Source organism: Halyomorpha halys, unplaced genomic scaffold (assembly GCF_000696795.3).
Source record: "Halyomorpha halys isolate HHAL.00 unplaced genomic scaffold, Hhal_1.1 Scaffold1067.1, whole genome shotgun sequence".
NCBI lineage: Eukaryota > Metazoa > Arthropoda > Insecta > Hemiptera > Pentatomidae > Halyomorpha > Halyomorpha halys.
Genome location: NW_027109968.1, coordinates 173,334 through 189,787, shown reverse-complemented (window position 1 = coordinate 189,787; position 16,454 = coordinate 173,334). Strand labels below are relative to the sequence as shown.

General features: G+C 32.8%; 1 protein-coding gene across 1 annotated transcript in view; it reads right to left on the bottom strand.

The window, feature by feature from the left end:
- The window catches only part of LOC106688173 (proteoglycan 4), a gene marked incomplete in the record, with an annotated part of 68,260 nt that overhangs the window by 19,168 nt on the left and 32,638 nt on the right, over nucleotides 1-16,454 (bottom strand). The window contains 5 exon segments of the mRNA XM_067048114.1: nucleotides 1,349-1,450; nucleotides 2,858-3,637; nucleotides 4,115-4,248; nucleotides 8,020-8,081; nucleotides 14,526-14,552. Coding sequence (XP_066904215.1) covers nucleotides 1,349-1,450; nucleotides 2,858-3,637; nucleotides 4,115-4,248; nucleotides 8,020-8,081; nucleotides 14,526-14,552 — 1,105 coding nt within the window.

The following is a 16,454-nucleotide window of genomic DNA, read 5'->3' as shown; positions in this document are numbered from 1 at the left end:
TGTATGGAGCACCTCCAATGCCATCCAATCCGCAGGTTCACGTGTTATTTTTTACTGGATTTTATGAATCGTGGAACGGACTGTGGATCAGTAATAATGTTTTATGGCCTTACATTTTCCAGTTGTCTTTTCAAATAATAAGATGATATTCAGGTTATGCGATATATCCCATTTAAAAACCTCTAAAAGGGAAATTTAAAGTAGGCTGATTACAAAAGAACTTGTGAGCACAGGTTTGACGTTTAATTATTAACTTTTTCTCCGATTTTTGCCTTCATCAGTTTTTGGATCTCTTCAAATCAGTCAGAGTGGAATATAACTTCCATAATTAACAAACATAAAACGATATTTATGTATTATTTGTAAAATTAAAGAATAAAGAATCTAAATTAAGAAGGCCGATAAATCGCAGAATAGAAAAAGAGCAGTACAGAACAAAATCGATTTATTATTATAAATCTCCAGATAAATGGTATTTTTTAAATATCCATTCTATCTTGTTTAAAAGTTGTTTAGAGAAAAGTAACTATTCGGATTTGTAAAAGTATTGTGCAATAAAAAAAGGTTCAATAGGTTCAGGTTCAACTCCAATTTCTTCTGTTCTGTACAGTATTCTCCATTGTATCGTGGAGATCTAGTTCTCTAGTCATTCTTCTGAAGTGATCTAATGTTTGATAAAAACAAGCAAGTCTCCAACATTCCTTTTCAAATATTTGTTTCACACCGAATAAAAATGCTAATGGTAAAGTAAAGATTTCGAAGAAAGTTATTTGACATCTGGATTGAAAGTACAAAGGTAAATGTACATATGACCATGATTAATACGAATTGAATTAGAGTTTTTGTGGATACTCTGGCCTCTTGTCTTGTCTATTGATGGGTTAAAACCATCGAGGTTCTTTTATCTATCATCTATCGTCAGATTCTCTTGAACAGAAAAAGGATATTTACTTCTTTAAAAACATCCAGCTTTGGGACCGACAAAAGATCTGCTTTCCAACCAATTATCATACATACATTACAATCCAACGATGTTGGAAAATCACTCAAGATTCATAAATTATGGATCTTCAAGATCCTAAAATGACTAAGTAATGATCTAAATACGTAGAATCATCTTAAAGTTCTCAAAATATGACTTGCGTTTCGGAGTCACATTGTCGCATTGTCACGCCTATTCGGTACGAGAAAGGAGAAATTCCGAGTAACGTGGAACTTATTCAGAAAGTTCTCGTGGGACGAAGTACAAACAGTTGACAGAGTTTATTCCTTAACTTTAAATAATTCTAATTACATTCGAGAAATAATACTTAAACATTTAAAATTATAAAATTTGAATGAGAAATACCTGGAAGGTGTTCTGGTTGGCAAAACTTCGTTCGAGGAGGGTTCAATTGTGGTGGCTCCTATTTCAGAATTCTTACCGCGCCCTCTCTCGATCGTTGTGTACCTGTGTTCAAGATATCAAAGACTGAATATAGTCCAACAAATTATACAATGAAAGAACTATTTTTAACTTAAATCAAAATTGGCACTATTCATATTCAACATACATAACACTTTATATAGAATGAATAAAATGAAGTACATTTTTTTAAACAGTTTAGACATTCCATAACCAGGAGGTAAAAGAATTCCTTCCCAAAAAATAAGATATTTATTTTTGGAAGAAATTAAGTTACCTTTAAATGATCTAGTATCAATAATTTAAGTAAAGAAAGCTAAAGAAAAAAAAAAGAAAATGAACTATTTCGGTTTGGAAATTTTACGCCTCAGAAAACTTATCTAAAGGTAAATGTCTGGTCAGTGTAAAGCATAATTGAGCATACTTTAAAATTAAGGATGAAGGAAAACATAATTTTACAAGGAAAGATGAACGTATTTCAAGAGGCCCCGTATAATAACAAAGTAATTACCCCTCCTTTCCCGCCGTCTTTAATAGAAATTCTTAATGAATTCCAGTATATTATTGAATACACAACATGAGGCCATAAGTACAATACTAGAATTCCATTGTATTATTCAACTTACGAACATTTAAGGGTTTAGAATCCTTAAATAAGAAACAAACCAATAACATTTCATTTTTAGATAGGAGTAAGGTTACGACCGAGCTCTAAACGGAGGGGAAATAAAGCATAGTAGTTTCTTCCATTTATTCCCCACCCTCCCCACAGAGATCAGTTATTGCGTGGGTGCTGGCAAATTGAAGAGTCAACAAGTGTCCATTACTCACTCTTATCTGAAGGCAGTTGTACCAACCTACAAACAACGGCTGTAAATCCACATACAAGGACCCGGCATCTTGAGGACAACACGGGTGATTGCCCTCCAGGGGTTCAAGCTCCAGTTCAAAACTTAGTATGGAAGCAAAGATGTTTAATACTTGTCAGAATAAGGTTATTTTTAGTATTTTGTGAAAATAGTTAATAGCGTTTACAATACATATATATTTTTACATATATACACTATTGCATTGGGGATAGTGGAGGTTCTAGAGTACATCAGTTGAGCAATTACTAAAAAAAGGATACTATAAACAATATATATTCATATAAATGTATCCAACAGTAGTAAGTGTAATTACATTATCTCTTTTCTTACAAAACTGGCTGTGGCAAGTGTAAGGCCTCAGCTATCTAGAGATCAAGAGTGACGTAAAAGCTGAAGGACAGCTGAATAGAAGCTTTTGCGTTTTATATCTGATCCCGGCTGACAACTCTCCGCAGGTAGTCTTCCCAAACTAACTGATTGGATAAGACCCGGGTCCCAAGACAATTAATTTTAATGAGACACGGGAAAAAGAATGCGGTTAGTAATTAAAGACAAAACAATATATAATGGAAGTTGATGGTACCTTGATCGGGCCGGAGCCGCGTTGTCCTCCACCGGCTGGACCGGCCTTCGCCTTCTTTCTTCTTCCGGCTTCGCTTCCTGCTGCTGGCCCCTGGTGCGCCCCCTTCCTTCTTGCCTCCTCTCCTCAAAGGCGTCTCCTCCACCTCGATGCCGTGTTGGTTCTTCGAATCCTCCTCTGGTTTCGTCCAACCCTTGACGATCACGAATCCTTCCTTCCGACCTCAATGACTGCCTACCTTCATACTTCAGATCTTGCCTGTTGTCGTCTTTGTAGTCTTGCCTAAAGCTGTCTCTGGTATCTTGCCTGAGACTGTCTGTTCTTTTTTCGTCTCTCAAATCTTGTTTAGACTCCTTCCTGAAGGATCCCTGTCTTCCTTCATGTGTCAAATCCTCTTGTCGACCATCTTTCGGTTCGTCTCTAAGCTCTTGTCTCGATATTTGTCTGATGTCTTCTTCTTTGTCTTGATCTCTGACATCTTGTCTAATGTGACTTTTAGCTTCCTGTCGAGGACTCGGTGATGGGTCCTCATCTTGCAAGTCGGGTCTTTCAGTTTTGCTTATAGCGGGTTTATCTGTTTTCGCACCACCTTTTCCTTCTTCATCTTCATCATCGTAATAATAGTAAACATATTCATATTCGTATTCTTGACCATTTGGTCCCTTCTTGACGTTGATACGTGAGGACTGTGAACTAGCTGCTGCTACTAGCGGCGTATCTTCGAAATCGGGGCTTTCGTCATGCTTTTCCTCTTTCTTGTGGTGTTTATCGCTGTTGGCAAAGCTGAAATCATAAACAGAATAAAGAAATTAATATTTATAGCAATATAGATACCTGAAAATAAACATTAAAACCATACAATGAATTATTACAAACCATGAAGTAGTAAAATAATATTTCCAAAATCACATAATAAAGTCGATAGTAATAAAAATAAATAATCGTTCTCAAATTTGAATTAAGTAATCACTAAAATCTCATGACTCATTTCTCGAACAATACGAACTGGAAGAATAATACTGAACACAATGGAGAGTGGGTAGGATCCAATAATGAGTATCTAAGTGTGACATCACTGTAAATGCGTCACGGCAAAAGGAATACCAATTAAACAATTTGAACAAAAGGTTACTTAACTGTTCGATTCAATTAACCATAGAAGTTAATTCAACATGAATATTACTAAAAAATTAATACAGAAATGTTTCATTATTATTTTATAATCTAAAAATATTTGATGGCTACAAACTATAACCTGACCTGATGTGCTTGAGAGGCGGTACCCCATTGCCGGTGGGTTCCTTGAGGTGAGCTCCCGTGGCACCCTCGTCCTTAACAGCTGCCTTCACCCCGGTCTGTTCCTTCTTTGCTAGCGCCAAGCCGGACTTCTTGCTCTGTTATATAAATAATAATTTTCATCAAAAAGTTAATGTTTGCGTAAATTGCTAATAAAACAGGCTGCATTATCTTAAGTCGTAGCAAACAAAAACAAAATAAAAAAACTAGCTTTTACATGAAATAAAATTAAAACGTTAATAACTATTTCAAGAAGTAAGACATAAAAGTCATAAAAATCACCAAAAAACTTTTTGCGTATAATTTAATGCTTGCTCGAGAATATTATCGAAATCGCGAGCCACAAATATTCAAGATGTATTCTGAAAGAAATTGTGTGAAGATGACATTACTACCTTTCCAGGAACCAAATATAGCACCACAAAATTGGCCTTGGGCATAAACTATGGCTGATATTCCAGGAACATTGATGTCATCGAGATGAGGGTTGCTAGCTGACTGTCCTGTATTTCTACTGACAACAGTTCCTTATTTGTTGCATTATCCTTTGTTCAATTGACCCCTCCTCTGCCCGGTCGTTTCACCCCCTACGTGATTTGTATCGTATTAAAATAATATCTTGTGTAAAACGTACGGTACGTACCCTTTCCACCTTATTTCCGGTTGAGATAGGCGTCGGGTATCCTATAAAAACGCCGTTTTGTGTTGTTTGTGGGGGTACATTTTGATCTGGTGGTTTCCAGCCTTGAGATCTAAATTACTAAAGATCGTTGCCCCACTCAGTAGGTCCAATATGACCTCTTATTTGGGAATAGGATATTTTTCGTCCACAGTGTTCTCATTAAGTTTGTGGTAATCTATTACCATTTTCTACTTCTCCTTATCTACGCCCTCTATCCTTCCCCGGTACGCTTTTCTTCTTCACTGCCCACAATAGGCTGTTGTACGGTGCCATACTGTTGACGATGATCCCTTGTTCTTTAAGGTTCTCTAATTCCTCCCATATGCGTTGTCTGAGTACTTGTGGGTATCTTCTTTCTTTCACTTTCCTGTTTCAATGGGAACTCGTGAAACGTTCTCCCCATCGCTCCTAATATATCGTCCTCTTCAAGGAAAATATCCTCTAACTCGTTAACTCAAAGTTTTCCTCCAATTTTCTACTACAAACTTCTACCCGCGACGACCCCTTGACATCAGGGACAGTCTCATTACTCCAAATCGTCTGGTAATTCATAACTTTCCGCCTACCTGTTTAAACAGATTAAAACCTATTATCATCAGATATTCCCGGGGCATCTTCCCTACCACTTGCACTATTATACGGTTCCCTTTAGCACCCCATCCCTCCATGCCACGGTACCGACCCAAGGTGACTAAATGACTTTGGCCCATCTGAATCTAGCGTGCCCTCCCTCTATTTCTTGATCCACGATGATGACGGAGCTCCCAGTGTCCACAAGGCACCTCATTCCTCCTTGTATTCCTTGTATACGAATGATAGGCAGGCTGTCGTACTCTCACCTCACATTGTTGATTATTAAATCAAGATCGCCACTCTCCTGGTACTCGCCTCAAATTTCTTCAGCCCTCCCTCATTCCGTCTCCACACGCTTCCCTAATAATACCTTTCTTGCCAAGGCTCCTATTTTTCTTTCTCTGATTCTGAATCGCCAGACGCTTATGTAGACTCCTCTGTGGATTCTATCGTTCTCTGGGAGACTCTTCGCCGCAGCCTCTGAACATTAACTTTCATTGGCTCCTCAGTACCTCATCCTTGCCTACTAAACATCACGTACCTGAATATTAAGTCACCAGATGTCCACTTCTTTCACACCTATACCACTTGCGGTTTAATTCTTGGTTTTGATTGCCCAGGTTTCTTATTGGTGAAGGTTGGTCTCTTCCTACCGCTAGTCTGGTACTCCCTTCTTCAAAAAATCAGTGAGTTCCTCGGCCGATCTGGTCCACCCTGCTACCTGACCTTCATGCGAAACTTCTCTTTTGGGATGCTAGAAGACATCGACCATGTCTTGTGGACATTCGGTGAATGTCCGGTCTCAGGGTAAACCATACCTTTTATCCGTTTCTTTTTCCACTTGCACAGTTGTCGGAATAGGCCTCAACCACTTTCTCTGAATGCTTGAGGGAGACTACTGCAGCCGTGAAAGCGACAAAGTACAGGTCTCGAGATGCTCGGCAGGCTTTATTGTTGAAAACGATCCACCAACAAGCTATCAGCTAATATAGCATCTGTCATCTGATGCAGAACTCCATTAATTCATATTATATTCTATCAGCACGTAATTTTAATGTAATATATATACATGTTATTATTTAATATACAGTATACAGATATATATATTAAATAATGTAAAGAAAGCTGATACAATTTAATGTTATATTTGTGCGTTTAATTCAAATCCATTCCTTTTTTTCTGTTCTACAATTCTTTAGCAACTTAAGTTCCCGGTTGACACCTGAGCACTTGCAAAAAATCTGATTTGGATATAAAACACTTCTATCTCCATGAAGTAAGGCAATTTATTTATTTATTTATTTTTTTGGTAAACCAAAATATCTATTACGGAAATAAAGATTTTCTGTTGCTGATAGTTGATAACGATATTTTCCACCAGCAGACTCGAAATACATCATGGGGACAGTTAAAAATATTTATATTTCTCATTTAAATTATAATTGTTTGTGATAAAATTTTTATTAAAAAATAATGATCTTTATATGGTAGCACAATGTGTATTGATGAAACGGGCAGTGTTGGGAAAAAATAATAAAATAAAATTGTAATTTCAATTACTAATTACAGTAAAATATAATTATTACTTTTGTTCAACATGTAATTATAATTTTGGACAGTAATTACGATTAATTTTTCCCTAACTCAGTCAAGGGGGGCTATGGTGCCCATGCTGCTTGACTGTACTGTCAAGACTCTAAGAGATACCAAAAATAATTCCATCAGGAGATATAATAGTTCGCTTTGAATCTTCTTTATTTGACTGTCAGAGGTCGAACATGATTTAGATTTCTAAAACTTTGCGTATTTATAGTATAATGAACGAATACGGAGTATTTTTCTGACTTTATTCAAAGTACTGATGTGAAAAAACTTGCAGCGCTGAAGTGAAGGAGAGTCGAGTTGTCCATGAAGATGAAAATGACAAGATTGCGCCATACCGGAAAACTTATAAGAACAAATCTTCCTACTGTCTTAACACAATATTATAATTAGAAATAAGGAACTAGGAAAAACTATTTATTTAACTGTCTATATTGTTGTCTATATCAAAAATTAGTTATATATAGTTGTCTATATTGTTGTAACCAACTTCAAACCATGGGACAAAAAGTGTGATCAAGAAGGGAGAAATGATATAGATAAATCTAATATTACCTAAATAAATAAGTTATAAAATTTATATATGTGGATTAAAAAAAATATATAGTATAGAAATTGTTTTAAATGAGACTGCGATTGAAAATTACGAGAGATAGATCCTCTTTATTCGACTCTTAGAGATTGAACATGATTACAATTCTTATTTCGAAACAAATAATCATTAAACTAGAAAAAGTGGCTTGTGAATGTATTTATCGACATAAACAAACTGACGACAGCCGAGGGCATGGAAAATAGCTACTTGGAGTTCTTGAAGAAGATGAAAATAAAAACATGGATCCATACTAAATATAATTAACATTTTAATTGTATTGCGTTTGTAAACTAGGTTAAATTTTTCCTATTAGTATTATTTTGTAAACTGTAAACCTGTGATATTTTCTCATTATTGAGACACAAACACAAAAAAAACCACACAACATACACTTCTTATATTATGAGAAGTACTCACCGAGTAAGGTTTGAGGTGAAAACCTGTTGTTCCTTCATCCTTGACATACACCTTCATGTCACCTAGAAACAGAAATGTCAATCAGCCATTTCAAAAATAAACAAACTATCTTTATTAAATATAGAAAATAGTCCAATCAATAAAAGCTCAAAACTGGACCGCAAACGAAAATTACGGGATGGACTGAATTGGTTTTAGAGCTTTAGGGATTGAACAAGCAATGCCTAGGATATATTAAGGGATTTAAATAGAAGGGGGACAGTCCATTTTTTTTTTAGCAATATCTCGAAAACGGTCATTCGTAGCTTAAAACATTGTATGTAAAAAATTGAAGAATAATAGTTACTCTACAAGAATACACACATTGTTTTTCCTATATCTTATATAATTTAAGAAATATTAGTCGAAGAATTTAAAAAATATCTCATAATTTGGTTTATAATTTTCGATAATAAACATTTTCTGTCAACGTCCTAGAACAATTTTCTTAAAGCCCAAACTTTCGGAATTTGAGGTTTTACATTTAATAGAAAAAAAAGGGATATTCATCTACCCTTTGTAAGCCGTCTGGCTTTAGCGAGCTCATTTTTCCGTCTTCGGTAAACCTGAAAGTTAAATAAATTATAACAACAGAGCTTTTCAGTTGTTCTGATACAGATCTCTGTGATGAACTTATTATGAAACAATAAAGTACCTGATTTGTTCATTTTTCTTTTAAGAAAAAAAAAAATTCCAATACATTTGGTTTATTTAACCATGTCTGTAGAAGCTTAAAAATTGTAATAAAAACAAATTTTTTGTTTACACATTGCTGTGACCTAAATCTGAAATAAAAATATACATCAAACATTATTTTTTTGATTCTGACATTTAAACATTATTTCTTAAATAAATCAAAAATTTGTATCCTTTTTTGTCTCAACACTTTTTATTTTTCACCAGTCCAACGTTTCGGCCATTTTAGCAATCCTCGAGGACTTAAGCCATCTACAATTATAATTTCTTCCTCACATTAATTTAGAGTTACTTTTGCAGGCTATTCTGCCCAGGTCATTTCCTTCATTATAAGTGATAGCCTATTTTTTAAAATTTAAAATCATAAATATTTAACTCTTCCTATACAAGATTATCCACAACAAATTCACTACCATCTTAATGGTATATAAATATTTATGATTTTAAATTTTAAAAAATAGGCTTTTAACTTATAATAAAGGAAATGACCTGGGCAGAAGAGCCTGCAAAAGTAACTTTAAATTAATGTGAGGAAGAAATTATAATTGAAGATGTCCTCGCGGATGGCTAAAATGGTCGAAACGTTGGACTGGTGAAAAATAAAAAGTGTTGAGACAAAAAAGGATACAAATTTTTGATTTATTTAATAAATAATTACCTTGTCTCAAGAAATTGAAATAATATAATTAATTTAAACATTAGTTCATAACAATTTTATTAGTAATTATTTAAGTAGAGTTGTCTCCTTATCTAAATACTTTTTTCTCTGAGATGGGTGAAGAGTGGAGCACCATATAGAATTGCTGGCTTCAAAATACTTTTATAAATTTGGAGTTTGAGCCTTAGTGAGAGTACGAGTGATGATAAAAGGTGGTGTAACCGGAATGCTTTGAAACGAAATCGTTTGGTTTTCATGCAAATGTAGCAATGATCTGACCGTGTCATGTGGCGATCCAATTTAATGCCTAGATAAACTATAGAGTTTGAAGGCCTTAGTACGAAGTTTGCCACTTGGAGCGTGCGAGGTAGTATGGTTTTCTTCCCTTTCTGTAGTGCGAACACCACACAATCTGTTTTTCCTGGGTTTACCTGGATCTCATTTCGAAGAGCTAGCGGAAAGTCGAAGCTATGTGATGGGTTGTAGTACAAACAATGCGAGAGGAGAAATTGATTTAGAACTTTTTAAAGGTGCTCACTTATGTTTTTTTGAGAACTCATTACGAATTTTAACATAGGTGAACCCCCTTGAATTTATGTTTTCCCTAGGCAGGACTTCATCCGCCTCACAATTTCGAATTGCGTTTGCTTCAGAATAGAACATTCAAACAAAAATTATCATTCAAAATAAAAATTATAGGTAATTTAATCTTCTTTAATTTAACACGATAGAAACTATTTGAATAATTCATGGTTTCATGGTTTAACAAATATTTTTTTTATTATTTCAAAACAAACTAAATGCGAGGTGGAAGAATTGAAATTCGTAATCAGCACCTTAAAAAACACAAATTTTCAAAATGTCTCCGAAAATTCCGATATCTCCTTATATTCCTACAACTTAAGACACAAAAACTTAATTACATATTAAGGTAGACCCGGCAAGAGTACGGATCAAGTATTCATATTAGTGATGCACACTTCAGGGATTAAAAGCCCCCCCCCCAAAAAAAAAATATTTAGCATTATTTGTTTCTCAAATGTTCAGCTCTACTTAGAAACCATTAAATAGAAATAGTCATATTGCTCTTATTTAGAATGCCTAAAGGGATTAGAAAAAGTTTCAGTTTTGAGGGTACTGTATAGCCTCTGCCCCGTGTTCATTTCTGAGTTATAACCTTTGACAATTTATAATTAATTCTTTAATTATTTTAACAAAGAAACGAAAAATGGGGAAATACAATTAATTAATAAACTAAACAAATATTATGTTGTGAGAGAGAGAGAGATAGAGGGGGGGGGAGAGGAATGGAATAAAACCGTCCTGAAGACGGGATTTTTAAACCTATAGTTGTTGACAAATACGAACATTTCTATATAAATAAATTAAGTTATCAAATTTTAAAATTTAAATTTTCTTTTTATTATTTTTTTTGTCATGATATTGATTAATTTATAAAACTGATCAAAATTAATAATTTGAAAATTCTTTTAAATTTGAAGAACTACGCTACATCCTAAAGTGTTAAAGGCATTGAATGAAGTTCCAATAAATTTGTGTATTACTTTATTTTCAATTTTTTTTTCTATTCTACCACATTCCTTCGACTAATAATATAACGAATTGCAAAAATTGACTTAAGTTTACTTAATTTTAGAGACGACGAAGTTCTTTACATAATTATGTACGTAATTCCTATTAATCGATACGTTAAAAAAATCAACAAGTTATGAAGTAAATGGATCATTCTGGATGGCTATAATTGATTATCGAGGAGCGTTTTGTTGGCTAAGCGGACATATGTACATGTTTCCTGGAGAAATCGCACGTAAGCGAAAGAAAAAGGGAATGATAAAATAATTTGCGGATTACTTCCGTGGCTGGAGGGGAAAAAAAATAATAGAAAAGAGAATTAGAAGCGCTCTGAAAAGAGTAAGTAGGCAGTTTTTTATTCGTCTCGATGTTTCAGGATCGTGTTGTAAAAATATATTAATTAATCATTAAATTAATATTTTGATTTGAACGACAAAATTAATAACAAAACCTGATTTTTATTTTTTAAAGATTTAAATAAATAATTCAAATAAAAATGCAAGACTATTATTATTGGGTCAATATCGAATTTCGACAATTTTTGAGTCCCCAGAGGAGTACGAGTATATTGTTATAATAATATTAGCATATGCAAATGTGGTTAGATTTGGCTCTTTCTATATTATTAAATAAAATTACATCCGTAGTTTATGTCTATATATAAAACTTAACGAATATTTATGAAATACAGTAAATAAAATCATAACTATACACACATCTTTAGAATACTAATAATAATCAATTAATAGATAGTTTTATGGAAATTATTATAATTAATTCATTTATTTATTGATTGACTCATAATAAACTGATGTTAATTATGTCACTAAATTACTAAATGGGAAAATATTTTTATTCTTTTTGAAAGTTTTTTTAAAACCTTCTTATATTTTTTTTTATACCTTCTTAACATATATACAATATGTTATCAGCTATTTGATAGTCATAATAACATAATAACAAAGGCTTAGCGAACATGAAGGTTCGATTCTGATACCATCAATTGCTGTCTACACACTTGTCGTGTAGTGATTCTCGTCCGAACAAAATCTACACGATCAGTCTTGATGTAATCCTCCCACCTACACTTCGATCTACTCCCTCAGACGTGTATCCGGTTAAGTTTTTATTATCATTTTAGGGATACGTTGGTTACTGAGTCACATAATCTAACACGCCCGTCTTATTCTCCTATAACTTGTATTTGTTTGGTCTAGTTTCTTCAATTCAGCGTTTTGTAGCTTTCGGTTAATTCATCCTAATCGGATCCGAATATTTTACAGAATACTTTATTTTCAGAAACCTTAGGTTGTTAATCCCTTGATGTAATACGCTACGTTTCGTACCTGTAAAGAACGGCATGAAGGATAATACTAAAATATCAAATTTTAATTTTCTTGATAGAAGTCGCGAGCTAAGCAGCTTCGAAATTAAAAAATAATAAGCATTTTACGCTTGTAACTTGACCTTTATTTCATCAACTTCATTTTTCCTAGTTACCATAAACCATAAATCCTTAAACCTCTCTACCTGCTCAAATGCATTTCTCCCTTCATCTAAATCACTAAAATTGCTCACAATACATCAACTATTTTCTGATGATAAAATTAAAATAAAACGATATAAGGTTGATATAATTAGAATTTCCCCATTTAAATGTAATTAAATGATCATTTTCGATGAAATTTCCGTCTCAACCATGGTTTAATAAAGTTTCCTCATAGTACAAGAGGAGAAAAAAGACAGTTATTTCACACCAATTTTTGATTACTTAATTTAAAACTATATATAATTACAAATCAGAATTGATGAGTCTGCCAAGTATAGGAGTATCAAAGGAATAAAAAATGGCGGCTGTTTCAAAACGTTAAAAAAACATTAATTTTTTTATTCGGAGCTCAATATCTTTACGACTACCAATAACAATAGAAAATCCAAGATAGCATCATTTAAAGTATAGTAAATTTTCTAAAATGTAAGCCCTAATAGAGCTATTTACGTTCAATAGTTTTTGAGATATAGCTTTTTAAAAAGCAACATTTCATAAAAATGTAGTATGAAACGTACTGAAATATCAGTAGTTAGTTAATTTATTTTCAGAAGTCCATATCTCAAGAACTATGTGATGTACAGTTGTCTATTAAGATTCTAATTAAAGCTAATTTAATGAGCTATAAGGTAGTTTGTGACGTTTATTTTCGTAGGAGTAATAGTTTTCATGAAATTTGCTAAAACAAATTGAGTTATATATGTTTGGAAAAGTTTTCATTTGCCAAATTTATATTCATATGTGAATATCATAGAAACTACTGCCCCTAAGAAGATAAGTGTCCTAAACTACTTAATAGTAAGTTAAATTTTCTTTATTTTGAGTGTTGGCAGACATATGTGCGTCTTATGGGTCTACAGATATATTTTTTCAAAAATCCAATATTTTATACAAACAAGAAATGTTAATTTCTACATTGTGTGAGTTTATTTTGTCAAATATCATAAAAAGTAATGCTCCTACAAAGATAAACATTATTGACTATTTTAAAGTAATATAAAGTATGATTTGAGTGCAGGCAGACATCTGTATGTCCTATAGTTTCTGAAATAAAGTTTTTCATAAATCAAAATTATTGTCCAAACAACTATAAATCATTTTATTTTTAGCAAATATCATGAAAACTACTATTCCTACTAAGGTAAAGGTCCTAAACTACTTTATAGTACATTAAACTAGCTTTAATTTGAGTGCTAATAGACATCTGCACGTCTCATAGTTGCTGAGTTATAGAATTCTCAAAAAAAATTAACGAACTGCTGATATTTCAGTACATTTTCATGAAATGTTGCTTTGAATGAAAAGGGTATAGCTCGAGAACTATTGGACGTAAATATCTCTATTAGGGCTAATACTTCAGAAAATTTACTCTTCTTTAAATAATGTTCTTTTAGATTTTCTAGTGTTGTTGGTAGTTTTTAAGATAGAGAGCTTAAAAATGAGAGCTTCAAATGAAAAATTAATGTTTTTTTAAGGTTTTGAAACAGCTGCCATTTTTTATTACCCCTACCTATAGGTAGTATACCAAGTATACTTGACAGACTTATCAGTTTTATACATAATATACATAGCTTTCATTAAAGTAATATAAAATTGAGGTAACTGCCTTTTTTTCTTCCCGACTCTTGTACTATCAGGTCGATTTCACATTGCTTAACCCTTAAGCGTTAGATTTCACCGTTGCAGCATTCAGAGAGGTAGGATCTGTGGACTAACAACAGATGGAGTAATTTTATACTAAATGCCACCTTAGCCACTGGGAACAATATGCATTCGAAATAGCTCGGAGGCATCCAATAGTGCTTTAGAAAATTCGTAGAACCTTTTCTAATAGGAATAGGGTATGACTTCAGATTTTAGAAACTGGAATGGGTTTGCTACGCTTCTTAAATCATAAAAATAATATACTGAATACATTTTGTATTCACAACTATTATCAGTAATTTTTTGATATTATAGTAATAAACTCACCCTCAGATTTTGGAGCATTGCGCAATCCTGAAACCATTAACAGAACATCAGTAATTTGTAACATAGTAGTCTAGAAAATAGTAATTAAAACTTAATTAATATAAGTTCCGTAAAATGTATATTAGTGATTATATGTCCGATTATTCAAGTACATACTAGCTGTACCGAGGTGGCACCTTCCTTACATTTGGATTTAATACACCCTTTTAATTTAATTTTATCCACATGAATGAACTCAAGTGAATTTGATTAATTAAAAAAAATTGGCCTGAATTAAAGAGGCTTCAGTTTAGAATTCAAAGGGTGGCAGTGATTACGGAGAAAAAATTATAACATTTATACTTATTCCGATTCATTTTAGTAAAAAAAATATAAGATTGAACTACATAAACCCAACGAAATGTAATGTTAGTATAGATAGTAATAACTCCTATTATACTAAATAAACCTTTAAAAGATAATAAATTGTGAACTAACCTTATGTGACGATTGTAGGAAGATAGTCCGGGTTGCAGTAAAAAAAAGTACATAAATAGTAACCAATTACTAATTCAAATAAATATTTTTTCTTATATTTTTGTACTTTTATTTTTTTTTTTACTACAACCCGGACAATTTTTCTATAACTAAAAAAATTATTTTTAAATTTTTTGAAGTATTTGCACCATTTTTAGAGAAAGATTTTACGTTTTCACGATGGTTTTTTTTTTTTCAAATTTATTTTTAAAAATATCACGATTTCAAAGTTATTAATAATTTCGTATGGGTAATTACCAGAAGATGCACAATTTATCACTTGCTAAAATCTTAGTGATAAAAAGTCATAATCTGAGTACTACAAATTCATACCTAGCTAGTGCTTTCACTAGTACTTTTAATTATGGTAAATAAAAATAGAAAAACGTCAGGTCAGTTTTCATTTTACTGACTACAATAAATAATGAGGCGTATTTTTTAGGGGAATCGTCACACACTAACTGACTAAATCAGTTGTAATAAATATAGTTGTGAATCAATTGTAAAATAGATCGAAAACGAATTTATAGAGCCTTGGGGGTTAGACATAGTAAAGAACGAAAACTAATGTTTTTAGTTTTTTATTTATAAATCTAATTTGAAGATAGAATATAGCCTCCATAATAGAACAAATGGAATCGAATAGTTCTTATTTTTTTCAATGACTGCCGCTCACGTTAGAGGTTGAAAATACCATAGATGCGGCGAGAGGGATGCGCTGGGATCTTTTGAGCTCTACTCTGCCCCTCACACATGGGGAATAGAGTGAGCTCAGGGATCCTCAGGTCGATTGTGTAAATATTGTATATATTATTTTATCATTAGATTATTTTATTTATTTATTTTTATACAGATAGTTTGATTATGTTCATCTTGTTTATTTTTGTTTGTACATATTTTAAGAGAGTTGTTTTTTTATTTATTTATTTTTTTTATTGTAATATGTATGAGATCATTCATCACTATTACCTATTGCCCACAACTGTGTGGCAGATTGTAATATCTATCAATAAATAAATCTAGCAATTTATTTAGAAAAAAATAAGTTTAAAATGGTTCGGACATATGATATATTTTCAGATAATGACCCGTCCCGTATAGTGGATTTGCTTCCGTGGGTATTAAGTTGTCATAATACTAAGATTTTACCAAAATGGTTGTCGATCACGTACCTGAAAAAACAAAACAGACACCTCCCAGACCCCATAGGGAATGTAAGAGACGTCGCATCACGACCCCTCCTGATGAGGAAGGCTATGTAAAGCCAAAATATACCGCCCGGGTTGATCCTCGACCCCAAACTCAATCAACGCCAAACCTTAACAATACATTTGACGGACTCTCTGAGACCGATATTACACACAACACAAACACACCCACTACAAGCACAACTAACACAACTACAAAAACAGT